Genomic DNA, 15,562 nt, shown 5'->3' with positions numbered 1-15,562 from the left:
TCTGCAACTCTATTGTATGTGCACAAAGTGCAAATAACTACAGAGCAGATCACTATGAGTGAGCCTGTCCATGCCCTGGGTATCAGTCATTATGTTATACAGAAGAAAGAGAAAGTTAGTGTTAGTTCACTAGTGAAGCTCTATTTAAAAAGCTTTTAGTAAGTTTTCAAGCAAGTTACAGTCTGGTCCTACAGTGTTATAGCCAGTCTGTCACTTTAAAGTGACTTTGGATATCACTGTATTGATTAACTATGTTGATTAAGTTTTAATTTTAGAGAGTGACCTTTTTTATTTGAAAATACTAGGCATTTACAACAAAGTAATGCAAATTAGCTAAAGGGTACTTACTTATAACACCTAATTTTTACATTAGAGCACCATTTATAGTGGAATAGACATATAAATTGTTTATGTAAGGACAGAGAAAGTTTAAGAAAAAGTTTTTTCTTGTTGTAGTAGAAAAGCATGCCCCCTCTGCTATCTTATCATGAATTTGTAGAAAAATCCTCCTTTACGGTGGAGGTTGCAGTGAGCCGAGATCGCAGCACTGCACTCCAGCCTGAGTGACAGAGTAAGACTCTGTCAAATAAAAGAAAGGAGGGAAGGAAGGAAGGAAGGAAGGAAGGAAGGAAGGAAGGAAGGAAGGAAGGAAGGAAAAAATCCTCCTTTAATAGGTAGTTCAAGGTAAATGTCATCTTCCCCTGTTCAAATTACTGCTAATTATGAATTACATATTCTAAATTAGTAAGAACAAACAAATAATCAAACTAATTGATTGTGATGGTAGCTTTTACAGAGAAAAATGAGCAACAACATAGCAAAAATTCTTTCTTGGCCTCAGGTAAACAACAATGAGCATGTAAACAGAGAGTGCTTAGAGAACAATGACCCACATCTGATATTCAAATAAACCTTTGATATTAGATTTGAAAAATCTCATCTAATTAGGTCAATTGGGTAGAGCATGGCACTAGTATGACCAGGCTAGGCCTTAGATCCCCATATGTGCCACTTAGCTTTACCCCATGGCCCTAGATTAAACCCCTAAAACCCTTCAGCCATCTGGCAACTGTAGTTACATCCAGTGAGAACCAATAAGGTTGTTCCTTATTCTCAAAATTAGTCTTTCAACCTCTTAAATTTATTCTCTGAATTTTTCTCAACCTTCCAATTTTCTAACAGCTCCAAAACACTTCAAAAACTCGTAACTGTGAGAATAACTATCACAAATGAATATTTGATTAAAATTAGAAAGAGTGGAACATAAGAGGCTATTGAATAAACCTCAGATAGAAAGGAAGAAAATCAAAATAAAATCAACATAGAGAGGAGAGACTAATTTACAATTTCCTCCAGTATCTTGACAAAAGAAAAAGGCTTGCCAATTACTGCTATTTTTTATATTCTATTCCCCAAATGTTAGGCAGATCTTCTTCAAAATGTGTAATATTTAAATAAGTTAAAAAAATAAAATTATAGAATGGTTATTTCTAATAAATGAGAACAAATATTATATTGTTATATTTTCTTGTAAGTTTTCAAAAATCCTTTAGTGTAAATTAATTATAATTGTGAGAATAACAATTTCCTTTGATATGTGTACTTGTCTTTCTCCATCCTACTGCTAAAACAGTAAGCTACCTTGTATTCTACTCAAGAGATGAATGGAATATAATGAAATAAATAATGTTCAAAAATAAAAACATTTAGAGAAAAATCAAAGTAACTTTCATATACATACATATTCCTAATGAGAGTCATTAGTCACTAAATATGTCAAATAATCTGTGAGAGCTTACATCTTTTACTCAATTATAGACCATCTCATCAAAAACCATAGAAATGGCAATACATAAGGTATTAGAGAAAAAGAACATTTAAGGTATTTTCAGCTGTATCCTAAACCACAAATAATCTTGGTCAAATACGCTTGTTAAAAATTGACCTGTTAATTACACACATGTTTTTGGTAAATTTTACATTAAAGAACTATGTATCAGTTCCATTTTACTGTGTAACAAATTACCACAAATTGAATGGCTTACAACTTCTCAAACATTATCTCATTTTCTGTGGGTCAGAAGACTGGCATGTTTTAACTGGGTCCTCTGCTCAGGTTCTCATAAAGCTGAAATCAAGGTGTCAGCCAACTGCATTCTCATTTGGAAGCTCCACTAGGGAAAATCCACCTCCAAGTTCCCTTAGGCTGCTGGCAGAATTCATTCCCTTGTGGTTGTAGGACTACAGTCCCCATTATTGTGCTCATTGTTAGCCAAGTGTACCCTCAGCATGGAGAGACTGCTCTCAGCTCTTAACCACATGCCCCCATTCCATTTCAGCAAGAGAGAACCTCTGCAACAAGTACACTTTAGGTTTCAAACCACCCTGACTTCCTCTTCTTGGACTAGCCAGGAAAATACTCCCTGCTTTTAAAAGGCTAATGTGATTAAATCAGATCCCCATGAAACGCCCCCCTTACTTAAAGTCAGCCTTACCATATAACATAATAATTATGAGAGTTATAGGGCTCGTCATGTTCACAGATGCTGCCCACACTCAAAGAAGAAGGGATTATAGAAGGGTGGGGGTCATCTGAGACTCATCCTGGAATTCTGACTACCACAATGTACAAAACACTGAAGAACCCTTCATGGTACATAGAAGCATATGGTTATTGCCAGGGTTTGAATGTGTTCCCTGAAGTTCCTGTGTTGGAAACTTAATCTCCAATGCAACAGTGTTGAGAAGTGGAACCTTCAAGAGGTGATTAGGTCATGAGGGCTCTTATTTACTTATATTTTTTATTTTTATTTTTTCTTTTGAGATGGAGTCTCACTCTGTCGCCCAGGCTGGAGTGCAGTGGTGCAATCTCAGCTCACTGCAACCTCCGCCTCCCAGGTTCAAGCGATTCTCCTACCCCAGCTTCCTGAGAAGCTGGGACTATAGGCACGCGCCACCACGCCCAGCTAATTTTTGTATTTTTAGTAGAGCCGGGGTTTCACCACGTTGGTCAGGATGGTCTCGATCTCTTGACCTTGTGATCTGCCTGCCTCGGCCTCCCAAAGTGCTGGGATTACAGGCGTGAGCCACTGCGCATGGCCTCTGTTCTTATGAATGAATTAATGTCATGATCTCTGGAATGAGTTCCTAATAAAATAACGCGTCTAGACCCCTTCCCTTCTCTCTCACAAAAGGGCTCCCTTCTATTTTCTGACATGGGATGAGGCAGCAGGAAGGCTTCTTGGACTTCCCAACCCTCAGAACTGTAAGAAATAAATCCTCATTCTTTATAAATTAACCATTCTGTTATAACAACACAAAATGGACCAAGACAGGTATAAAATCAAAGAAGTATAAGCAAGAAAAAATAGGGTAAAATTTAGAATATTGCATTCAAGCATGAACTTCATGTTTTGAGAAGCATTTGAAACATTCATTTTACTTTTAAAAGGTCCATATTTAAATAAGTACTCCATAGAGAATTCTCCACTTGAGTTTTTAGAAGGATTTCTCCAATGGGAAATCTTTGTAGTTGTGAATGTACTAATAACTAAGAGGTCAACAATTATTCCTCCTTAGTTTCCCTCTACATATAAAAATATTTTATTACAAGATAACAGAAAATATCTTAGCTGATTGTAAAGTCTTAACTTCAATGTTCTCTGAGAGGCAATATGGTGTTATAGATTAGAATAAGGTATTCAAATTGGTATGTGTACACTCAGGCAGTGCATAAAATAACCTATTGAGGTGAAGAAGGAAATGTTAAAACTTGGATTTATATGTATTTTAATCTCAGCCCAATATGTTTGTACTTTTAAATATCGTTTATAATGGGTTAAGTATTGGTACAGTGTTATATAGATGTAGTTTATAAAAGTGTACATATTGGGGGAATTTTTTTAGCAATTGAGTTACATTATCATAAGAATTTGGAAACCAGTGATTTAAAGCAAGGGCTTTAGAATCCAATTGAAATGGTTCCTTGTCCCAAGCTGTGTAATTTTTAGAAATTCACCTTAATGTAAACCATAATCTTCACATAAGTATAATAAAAAGTGTTAATACCATAGGAGTATTGTGAAGATTAAAGGGACTTTTTGTTTTAAATTATTAGCCCAATCATTAACCTGTAATAAGAACTTGATAAATATAAGACATCTATATAATGTTCTTATTAATTGCATTACATTCAACACTTGCAATGGCCTAAAGAAAGTAGTTTTCCTATTAAAGAGCTCAAGAGCAGGAACAAAATCAGCTGTTTTTTAGCCTTAAAGAGTGCCCGCCCTTGTATACTGTTGGTGGGATTGTAAAATGGTCAAACTGCTATAAAAATAGTAGAGTGGATCCTCAAAAAATTAGAACTACCATATGATCCAGCAAACCTGCTTCTGTGTACATATCCAAAAAAATTGAAAGTAGGATTTTGAGGAGATATTTGCCCACTCATATTCACAGTGGCACTACTCACAATAAAAGAAGTACAAGCAACCCAAATGGCCATCAACAAATGAATGGACAAACAAAATGGCATATACCTACAATGGAATATTATTTAGCCTTTAAAAGGAGGAAAATCTTGTCACATATAATTATAACATGGATGAATCTTAAAGACATTATGCTAGTAAAATGAGTCAGTTATAAATAAAAAGACAAATTCTGTATGATTCCACTTATATGAGGCATCTAAAGTAGTTCAATTCATATAATCAGAAACTAGAATGGCACTTCACCAGGTGATGGAGAGAAAGGAAAAAGGGGAATTGTTGTATAATGTAGTTTCTGTTATGCAAGATGAAAAAGCTCTGGAGATCTGTTGCAAGACAATGTGAATATACTTAACACTACTTAAGTCTACAATGTAAAATGATTAATATGGTAACTTTTATGTAGTGTGTTTTTTATCACAATTAAAACACATAGTTGGATGGATGGACAGTTGGACAGATAGATATAGATGTAGATAAAACTAAAAAGCTCTTGTGTGATGGTAAATAAGAAGCTGTTGTATAATGTCCCATTATGTCGTGTCAGATTGGGAAGTGATTTTTATTTATTCCATTAATACTGAACATCAAAATGTATCACCCATTATGCCAGGTACTAGAGATTAAATCTTTCTTCAAAATAGTTTTGCGGAAATTTAACAAATTATCAAGCAATAGGCATATTTTATTATATGGCGAGAATCTGATGGCTTCTAGAAATATTAGTTTAGTAGAATCAACCAACAGTTGAACATTGACTATAAGAGAGAGAAATCAAGGCTGCCATACAAATTTCACCTTGTATGGGTAAGTAAAGTTGTGCTGCTATCCATGGAAAGAGGGAATAAGAAAAAGATGTGTCAGCTCGGAGGACCTCGGATGGGAAAATGGAAGGAAGAAAAATGTGTTTCTAGACATACTTAATTTGAGATATTTTGGGATATCTTGGTGGAAACACCCAATAGAAAATCCAAAATACAGCTGACCCTTGAACAACCTGGGGTTAGGTGTACTGAGACCCTCTGCAGCTGAAAACCTGCATATAATTTTGCTCCCCCAAAACTTAACTACAATAGTCTACTGTTGACTGCAAGCCTTAGCAAAAAGATAGTCTATTAAGCCATGAATAGACTAGTAGCTGCATAGATTTTAAGCATTCATGGCATATATTTTTCTTAGATTTTTTAATATTTCTAGATTATGCAGTTTATCTGAGAGTTTTTTCAAATTGTTATAAGTTTCCAAAAATTTTCCAAAAATCCACATATAAGTGGACCCAGGCAATCCTGACCTGTGTTGTTCAAGGATCAACTGTACAGATTTGGACTTCAGAAGATATACATTATGTCACCAGAACAAAGGCCTAACTGAAGTCATAAACAGGGGCACAGTTACCCAGGACAAAATATAGAGTTAGACAAGAAATTCAAATATATCTTAGCAAAATAATTTAATTTCAAGGATAAAGAAGTAAACAATTCATGAAATTTGGGAGAATCAATTTGCCTTAGAATTTTACAGAGCACACACAATATCTATAATGTTCTGAGAGAAAAAGTAAAATACAGAATCTGCATCTGGTTAGTTGTCCTTCAAGGATAAAGGTAAAAGACAAATATTTTCAATTGTATATAAAATTCAAAGAATAGAGTGCATGGACCTACTTTAGGAAAAAAATGATGAACTGTAATTAGAATCAATCAAATCAAGGAATTCAGAGGTAAAGGAAACCAGATAACAAAACAGATAATAAACATTTAAATAGGAAAATAATGTTTAAAATGAAATTATATAATTTAACATTAATATCAACAACCCTGACAACACAAACATAATTATAATATAATGAATATAATAAATTATAATATATAATAAGTATAATATAATAAGTGAAATGAAATGTAAACCAAGATCTAAGAAACAAGGAGGTGGGAAGAAGTGAAAATATGCTTGTTTCTCATTTATCATTAGAGAAAGTCAGTAATACTTATAAAATGGAAATTTGTAATTGGTAAAATAAGTGTAATTCAACATCCTAAAGTTTTTCTTAATCTTTTTCACTAACTTTAGGAATATCTTTGAGAAGAAACATTTATCTATTAGTAATTCATTAAATTTTATGTATTTCTTCTTTTGTTGCATTGACAATCTTATATTTTCTTATTCTTACTTAAATTAGCATATCATCATCATCCTAGTTTTGGAAAATTATTTGTGCCTGTCCATATACAACTATCAGTCATTTTATCGACTCTTCTTTTGGCATATATTTCTAGAGAGGAATCTAGAATGATGTTCATAATTAGCTTATGGTGATTATATTTTGATGGGACATTTGGTATGACTTTTTCTTTATTTCTTTCCTTTTAACTTTTTTAAAAAACTGAGACAGTATCACTTTTACGACAGTCATTTTTTCTTCCAAAAATGGAGTAGGTAGAATAAATCTTAATAATACATATGTACATAAATACATACAAGTATACCTTGTATTTCATTCTTTTATTTTTTTATTTTTTTTTGAGATGGAGTCTCACTCTGTTGCCCAGGCTGGAGTGCAATGGCGTGATCTCAGCTCACTACAACCTCCCCCTCCCAGGTTCAAGCAATTCTCCTGCCTCAACCTCCCGAGTAGCTGGGACTACAAGCACATACTGCCACGCCCAGCTAATTTCTTTTGTATTTTAGTAGAGACGGAGTTTCACTGTGTTGCCCAGGCTGGTCTCAAACTCCTGAGCTCAGGCAATCCGCCTGCCTCGGCCTCCCAAAATGCTAGGATTACAGGCATGAGCCACCGCGCTTGACCTTGTATTTTAGCTCCGTGTTGCAGTGTGATTTTGAGTTCACAAAATATACCTAATTATAATTACATTGTGATTTTCATGTTCTATTAATCATATTTTAAACAACTTTTTTTTTTTTTAGCATTTACTGTGTGCCCGGCATATGCTACATATACCACATGCTTGTGTGTATGTGTGTGTATATGTATGTGTATATATGTGTGTATATGTATATATAGTATATGTTAGTATATATTATATACACTACTAATTATGCAAAACTAGTAAGACTAGTATTAATACTAACATTTTACAAAGAGGAAACTGCATCTTTAGTTAAACGTTAGCCGACCCAGAACTCCAGTAAATGTCAGAGCCAGGATTTAAATTGTGCTCTAAAATCTACACTCTACTCACTATGCCATGTTTCTTGCCATTTATGCTATCCATGAAGTTTGTTTTATCTTGTTTCTAAAGATTGGAAAAATGAATATAACCTAAAACATAGTAGATTCACATTCATCTTTCCCAGTAGGACCAAAAAAACAAAAAACGAAGAGTGAAAGTCTTAGCAAATACAACAGCTATTAAGAAAAGGTCTTTATAGACTTGACACAAGATTAAAGTCCTCGAAATTTCTCCTGCCATATGCCAGTATTTTCTTCTTCATCATTCCTCCGTCTTATGCAGTGAGTCTGGAGAGTAAACCCATAGGGAGCAGGATCCCAGCAGATTAAGGAAGATTATAGAAGAAATATATACGAGTGCCAAATCTTGCCCCATCTCCCTACTGTGGCTACTAACAGGACAAGGAAGAACCAACGGAAAAATAAAACCTGGTATCTCAAGAAATAAGAGTGGGATAGTCTTCATACTCTAACAGGGTCATATTTCCTCTTTATATTCAGAGGAAATCTCCTGCCCCTTAATACTCAAGCCAGAGTGGCCTTTACTACTGGTCCCTACTGTTCCCTGAGAGCTGACCTGTGCTGGGGACTTGTCATAGATGATTTATTCTTCACAACTCCACAAAGAATCACTAAGTCAGCTAATAGGCCACATTGCTGATATTCATTCTTGGGATCTATTTGACCCCCAAATCCTATACTACAGGATCTCCCAAAGTACTTTAATGAAAAGAAAAATGCATGGGCTATCAAAAGCAATGTCCACTGTAGAAGCAAAAATGTGCTTCCATCTCAGTGACTACTGTGATGATTTGTCTTTGTGTCATAGATACAAAGTATCATGATAAATAACTGGGTCTGTAGCAGATTCCAGATCGAGGCCTAATATAGGTGCCTTAGGCATAAAGTTAGGCCACGTGGAAAGGTATACAGGACTTCTCATGAGGTATTATTTCTTTCACTCTGATGTAGCATAAAGGATTTATGACCAAAACCACGGTCAGAAAAATAACAAAAACAGTTACTATTTATGAGTCAGTCCATGAATATTCATTACAATCACTGTACAGTAATCAATTAGCAGTATGCACAGCAAGAACAATATGAAATCTGAGGCTACAGATTGCAGAACTGAATAAATCATCATTTGTAAATGACACAACTAAAGGTAATGCATTTTCCTTTCTGGATGGAAATTCATTTTATGACCTGTATTGGAATAAATATAAGAAAGAAATATATATAAGAAAGGCATAATTTAGACCTTTGTGTCTGTTCGTATAAATCTAGGTCAAGAAAAGTATTACATCTTTTGATTATACAGTTTCAATATTCATATTCATTATTTTCTTTGCTTGATATTGAAAGACAAAAACATGAGCTTACCAAATTCCTAATGTTTTATACAATGCAGTGGACTTTTTAAAAACGGCGTTTAATAAATTTTCTGCTTTTCTAAGTTTACCGTTCACAATATCAAATGGTATAATGTGTTCTGGTAGTTTAAATTGCAAGTGTGATGTTTCCACTAATTGTTGCCAGAAAACGTTAATCAGGATCAAAAGCTTCTAAAAACAAACTAAACTGGAACTATCAAATGTGTAAAACAGAGTTACCATAGTTAAGTGAATTTAAAACTATCGCTACTTAAAAGTTGGATGTAATCAATGTCAACCATTTGCTATATGGTTTTCAGAACTGTTTTAAGTCATTCATCATTCCATTCTTCTAAATTTCTGACACTTTTAATGAAAGAATGTATAAAAATAACAGTGGTACTATCTAAAAAGCAGATGGGTTGCTCAACAAACTGCATATGCGCGTGCGCGTGCGTGTGCAGTGCAGGCGGGCTCGCAAAAGCACAGGTCCCACACCAGGCCTAAAATGGCTGAGTTGTCGGATGTTGTTGCTTGGTGACCAAACAGAATCTACTCCATCGAAAAGCAGTCTAAACATCAGTGACAGATATGTCCCCTCAGGTTTAGACATGACCAGGACAAATATTAAAGGACATATTTATCCTTCCCAGTAGTCAATATTTTTAAGTCAGTTGTAACTTGCTCGATTTTATCATCAGTTAAGTTTGGGCTTTAGGGGGAAGAGTAGTTGGAAAGCTACATTACTTTTGGGAAAACAAGAGTAGAACCAAGCTTCTTTAACTATGAGACTTAAAGATAGTCTTGTTTCATTTAAGTCTATGTGGCGTGTCTACTCTGTTCTAGTATAACCTCCCAGGTGCCATCAGTCTCTTTCTTTCATTAAACTAAAGTAGATAATTAGCCTCAGCCTGTCCTCTTCCCTTTTCTCTTTCCCTTTTCGCAGTAGTAATGATGTCTAATTATCAGCAGCAGTGGATTACTGCAACATCAAGAGCAAAGCATCTCTTACTGACAGCAAAGCCAGCCGCGAACCCTCAAACCTCAAGCAGCTAAGAATGATTCTTAGTCTGTACGAAAATACCATTCAAATACAGTATTTTATTTTGATCAATATATGCCTTGGAATTAAGAGAAAATATATTTTTGTCTTCTTGGTGACTGTACTCCTACCATCGGAAAGAAAAATGTATCGTTAAGGAAGGAATAATTTGAGATGTAGAGAAACACATGATAAAAGGGGATCCTTTATTTTTTAACTCATTGAAATGATGATTGGCTGTCTCTCAGAGAAGGAGGAGCCTATAATTCTATGTCGGGAGGAGTATAAAAATTTTATAAAGAGCAATAGACGAGTTCATAAATTAAAAACCTCTTCAATATTTCAAAACAGGCTTGAATGAAAAGCAGAGCTCTTAAATACTACATGAGAACCATTATCTAAGAATCACCTGATGAATTATATTCTCTCCCATAAATATATGGAATCTTTACTGAATAGAGAAACACGTGTTACTTTAATATTATCCCTGAAGTTGTCACTCTATACTAGATGTCTTAGCAGTAATTCTTTAGCTATTCTGCATAAATTTTTGACTGAAAATAGTGGCATATGAATGCGTGAATGCTAGTTTGAATAACTGACATTTATGATGATCTTAGTATCTCTAAAATTGTTCTGAATTTATGTTATTTAAAATAGTTAATCCTTTAAAAGGACACATATGTTAGCACATATAGTGGGTGTAGTCAAATCCATATGAGTATAAACTCACTGTACCAATATCCACGTGAAGCTATCTGGCAGTTAGAGGGACCTAAGTTTAACATAAAAGGAATGAAAAATAAACTTCCCAAATAACGGTGTTTCTTTAAAACATATATGATATTATGAAATAATACCTTAAGTAAAGATATTTTAAATGATTTTATCCATTCAGTTAGCTCAGTTTTGTCCAAAGGAAAATGCATGTTTATGTTTTGAATTCCAACAATAAATTATTTTTCTACATCATTTCTTGATATTATTCCCAATACAAATTAATCAAAGCACTTCATTCTGTATATCAGATTTCTGGCTCATCCAGATGTAAATAAACCTCAGTTCTAATTCATGCCAATCTAGTCCTCATTATTTAGGAAAGCCAGACAATAATCTCACCATTGTCTTTAGTAGTGCCACATGCTAAAGAAGAAGACACCTTTATAGGTCCATCTCTTAGAAATCTCCCAACAATAGTACATTGTTAAAAAAAAAAACAAAAAAAAACCACCACCACCACAGAACTTTTACGTGTTTCCATTTCACTTTTACTTTTGGTTCCCAATTTCTATATAAATTCTAAAATAAATATACATCCTTCAAACAACTATTTCTAATTAATCTCAGGAAACCATAAACTGATTTCCAAACCTAAAAGACCCTTCCAAATAATGCTTTAAAAAATAACTTTTCATGCACATATTTCCAATTTAATATATTATACCTCCATTAGAGATAGAATAGCTTTCAAAGCGTCTCCTTTCTAGCATCCTCCACGAATACTGCACGGGGAAACAGTTGCCAGTACAGGAGGGGGGAAAGGAGGAAATGCTCAAGAAACCCCAAAGCGAGGCAAAAATACAAAGGATGCCAGATAGCCTCCTCCATCCCTACTCCAGGCGAGTACCCACCGTGGCATGATGCAGAAAGGTCTCCTGCATCAGATCTGCCATCCTACTTGTAGCCCACAGTTCCCATCTTCTTGTGAAGGAAATCGATGCTGCTGCGGCTCCCCAGCCCCACTGGCATCTGCAGCGTGAGGCTGAGGTGCATTGGGCTCTCAATGCCAGTGCCTCGCGGCGCCTGGGCTAGAGCTTTGTGGCCATGAGACTAGAGCCACCCCACAAAGAGGAACAAATACACACACGATTCGATAGCGCCTAAACCCTTCTTTCTTTGTTGTTCATCTTCTAGCTGCGGCTTTATTTGTGGAAGAGGGAAGTGAGGAAGGGAATGGGGGGGCGGGGAGGAGGAATCTCCAGGACCTTATCTGCAATCTCAACAGTCGCGGCAACGATCTCTGGGAGTGATCGAGGCATTCGGGCTGCCCCGTGCCTTCCGGGCGGCGATCTAACGATAAAACCTGACAGTGTCCTGGGGAAAACCCCACATCCATCGCTAGCGCCACATTCGGGCTTTATGCCAATAAGGAGACACTATAGACTATCGATCAGACTCGTCTGCTCTCAGAGCGTGCGGCCGGGCTTCCAGCCTGGCCTTTATGCGCAGTGGCGGCGGTGGGACACGCGCCAGGCGCCCAGAGAAGGACATGGGACAATGGCCCAGCCCGAGGACGCCAGACGCCGCCGCCCGACCCGGGGAAGGAAGCTCCTGCAGCCGGTCGGAGAACCCGAGGCGGGGAGGGAGGCCAGCTCTGGAGGTGCGCTGCCGCTTTAAAATAAAGGACTACAAAGACTGCACAGTGGGGAGAACGCGCCTGGCTAATGCGAGTGGGGACGACTTGGGGAGGGGGTTGAGGAAGGTAGGGGGCACACGAGCCAACGGCGGCTCACGGCTCCCCCTCTCTCCCGCCTCTCTCCTTCCTCCCTCCCCGCCGGGCTGCTCCGGCAGACAAATAACAGAGGAAGGCGAGTCACTCACCGTGGTCTTGACAGGCACGTAGAGCACTTGCTTGGCGCCGCCGCCTCCCCCGCGGACCTCGTCCGGCTGGCCCAGCTGGAAGCCCTTCGATTTGACCCAGAATTTAAATTTGGCGTTGTCCGTGGAGCTCGACTCGGAGCCATTGAGGAGCTGGACGATCCGTTCGTATTTTTTACGGGTCACCGTCTTGGTCTTGCCTGAGTCCCCGTAAGTCCTGAGGCACCAGTCCTGGAACTGGCGGTACATGTCGCGCTCGCTCTCCATGTTCCCCGCGCCCGGCCCCTGGCCGGATGCTCCCAGCGCACTTCGCACCTGTTCACCCTGGGCTCATGAAAAATGCAGCCCCGGCCACGTTGCAGGGATGCGAGGTCCTGGCCGCCGCGGGAGCCTGCTTTGGGTGGGGGAAGGGATGGGAAGAGGGGAGGAGGGTCCGGTTGGGCACCAGCAATCAATGCCCTGTGCTACCAAGTCTGGTCCATTCGTAATTGCAACAGCTGTCTCGGACGTTTTTCCTGTTCCCTTAGCGGTCGGTCTCTTTAATATTTTGTGACCAGGACCATCCCAACACCATTCTGGCCCAGAGGAGCTGGGTTTTGAATAATTAAAATCCCATTCCTTGGTTTATTAAAAATCCCAATATTTAATTGGGGTAGTCCCTAGACGCCTCGCCCCCGGGCTGCGTCCGGGGCTGGGCAGGTGGAGCGCAGCGCCGCCTCCCCGCGCGCGCCCCAGAATCTTCCCCAGCCACTGGCCCCGTGGTCCAGGAGTGAGGGCTGAGCCTCTCCCGAAAGCAGCCGCCCGCCCAGCGCCTTTGAGCCCCGAAGGGCACACGGATCCCGGATCTCTCCTTCCTCCTGGGTCCTGCTTTGACCTTCCCCACGACGGGTGTTAAGGGACTAGAAAGAGAGAAAGTTCTTACCTGTCATGTTTTTAAACCTATCAAATTCTGTTCTACAGAATTTTTTATCCAGATATTTTTAAAAATGGTTTAAAATGTCATTTCTTCAGATGCATTTTGAATAAATTCCAGCCCTGTATGTAGATTCTACGAGTTAAGTCCCAGAAATTAGCAAAGCATTGATGGAGATTTGGCCATAGTTCTACAGGATAGATTGTAGTGCCCCAAACAGATATCCGTTCCAGGGGGATGTGGGTAACCGAAGGCAGGCCGCTGGCGGCGGGTATCCCGAATAATGATGGGACCCCCAGACAGGACTCCTCTGGTTTCTGCTGAACAAGACATAGAAGTAAGTTTAGGATACAGATGCTTGAAACCCTTTGCACGAAATTAAAATATATAGAGAAAGATCATTTTCCCCTTGCTTGGTCACAGTTTGCAGTTCACACGGGAGGTTTCAGTTGTCTATTTTCCCCCTGCCACGTCATGGACACCCCCTCCACTGCTCTGAGTAGCCAAATATGAGTTCCTCTGGACTATTTTTCCAAGCAGATGAAGTCAGCAGTTGCTCCATTCAGGACTTCCATCCATTTGTTTCCAGAGCTGGAAATAGGGGAGTTCCCATCCTCCTCGCGCGGCGGCTGCGGCCGCTCCTCTTTATTCTACTCTCAGCCGAGGCCCGCGCCCGTCCCGGGGAGCGGCTCTGACAGGAAAACGGCCCGACCAGTGCCCGGCGCCTGGGCTGCGTCCGAGCCCACCTTCTTCCCTCGTCGTAGTCTCCCAGACTAAAGCCCGGAAAGGGAACGCGAGATGTTTGCGCTCACCGCGCTGTAGCTGGTCCTGGCACTTGCAAAATGGTCAGTGGCTCCTGCTCGGCCAGGCTGAGTGTGTGCGTGTGTGTGAGCAAGGGAGCGAGGGTGTGCGGTGTGCAGGGGGTGCGCTGTGTGTGTGCGCGTCTCCGGGAAGGTCTCGCGGCGGCTGGAGCCGGGACTGACAGCCCGGGCGGAGCGCAGGCAGCTCCACACACTAAACCTCTCGCCTCTCCCCTCACCCCCACCCCTCCCACTCCCCTCTCCTCCCCCCACCCTCCCCGGCCCCTTCCAAGCTCTCTGATTGGCCAATGGGACAAAAGTTTCTGTGGAGACGGCTGGGCGCTGACGTCACGGGCAGAATTGTCCCATTTAGGGATCCCGGGGGCAGTGCGCATGCTGCAGGCTGCAGGTTAGAGGCAGAAGGAGGTAGCAGCGGGCCCGGCGGCAGCCAGGTGGCAGAAAGGAGCACGAGGCATCCAGGTGGGGGGACGACTCCAGCAGGGTTTCCATGGAGATTCCTCTGGGTCTAGCCTAAAAACAGCAGATCAGCTGACACCATTAGCTCAGGACCTAATTACTGCTTATTGGAGCAACAAATGAGGGAAAGGGCCAGCTGCAAAGGAAGAGTTTTTATCCCCCCACCCCATTCCCCCATCTCCTCCTTTCTCCCCCTCTCTCCATCCCTCTTGAGTCCCGGGTGAATTCTCATTAACTTGCAAGATTCCTGCAACAACAGCTCCCCTTCTCCAGAGGCCACCCCGACTGCTTTTATTCTTTTATTTCCTTCTTTTGTATTAAAAAGAAATGCTAAAATAAATCAGTTGTTCTGAGTCCTTGAATTTTTGTTCAATACATATTAGACCATAGAGCTCAGAGAAGACACTGTCCAATGAAGTCACAAGTGAATCTAATACAAGGGACACAGGGGAAAAATACCACTTTCAATTTATTGAGGTGAATCTTTAGATAGTTCACATTAAAAAAAATTCAATATCTTAAATACATAAATATTTGAAACACGCAATTGGACAGAAGAATATTCTGAACCACCCTTCTAGTGGGGTATACTTCACAGGAACAACTCTGTTAAGTTTCCCTTTGTGGCATCAGAGCTCGATTTAGTTAGATATTGGTCATGTGTTTCCTGGAA

At 39.5% G+C, this 15,562-nt stretch overlaps 1 protein-coding gene across 9 annotated transcripts in view; it reads right to left on the bottom strand.

Annotated features, from left to right (window-relative positions):
• NOL4 (nucleolar protein 4) overlaps positions 1–14,661 on the bottom strand; it is a 380,020-nt gene extending 365,359 nt beyond the window's left edge. For 2 of the 9 annotated variants that reach the window (XM_055234872.2, XM_055234866.2), the window contains exon 1: positions 12,703–14,660. In XM_055234872.2, coding sequence (XP_055090847.1) covers positions 12,703–12,966 — 264 coding nt within the window. In that variant the 5' untranslated portion in view covers positions 12,967–14,660. Of the gene's footprint in view, positions 1–11,732; positions 12,172–12,702 lie in introns of those variants that run through there. The other 7 variants (XM_055234862.2, XM_055234915.2, XM_055234898.2 and 4 more) reach the window with 5 other exon arrangements.
• Positions 14,662–15,562: the final 901 nt, after the last annotated feature.

Source organism: Symphalangus syndactylus, chromosome 1 (assembly GCF_028878055.3).
Source record: "Symphalangus syndactylus isolate Jambi chromosome 1, NHGRI_mSymSyn1-v2.1_pri, whole genome shotgun sequence".
Taxonomy (NCBI): domain Eukaryota; kingdom Metazoa; phylum Chordata; class Mammalia; order Primates; family Hylobatidae; genus Symphalangus; species Symphalangus syndactylus.
This window is presented reverse-complemented; position numbering and strand designations above follow the sequence as displayed.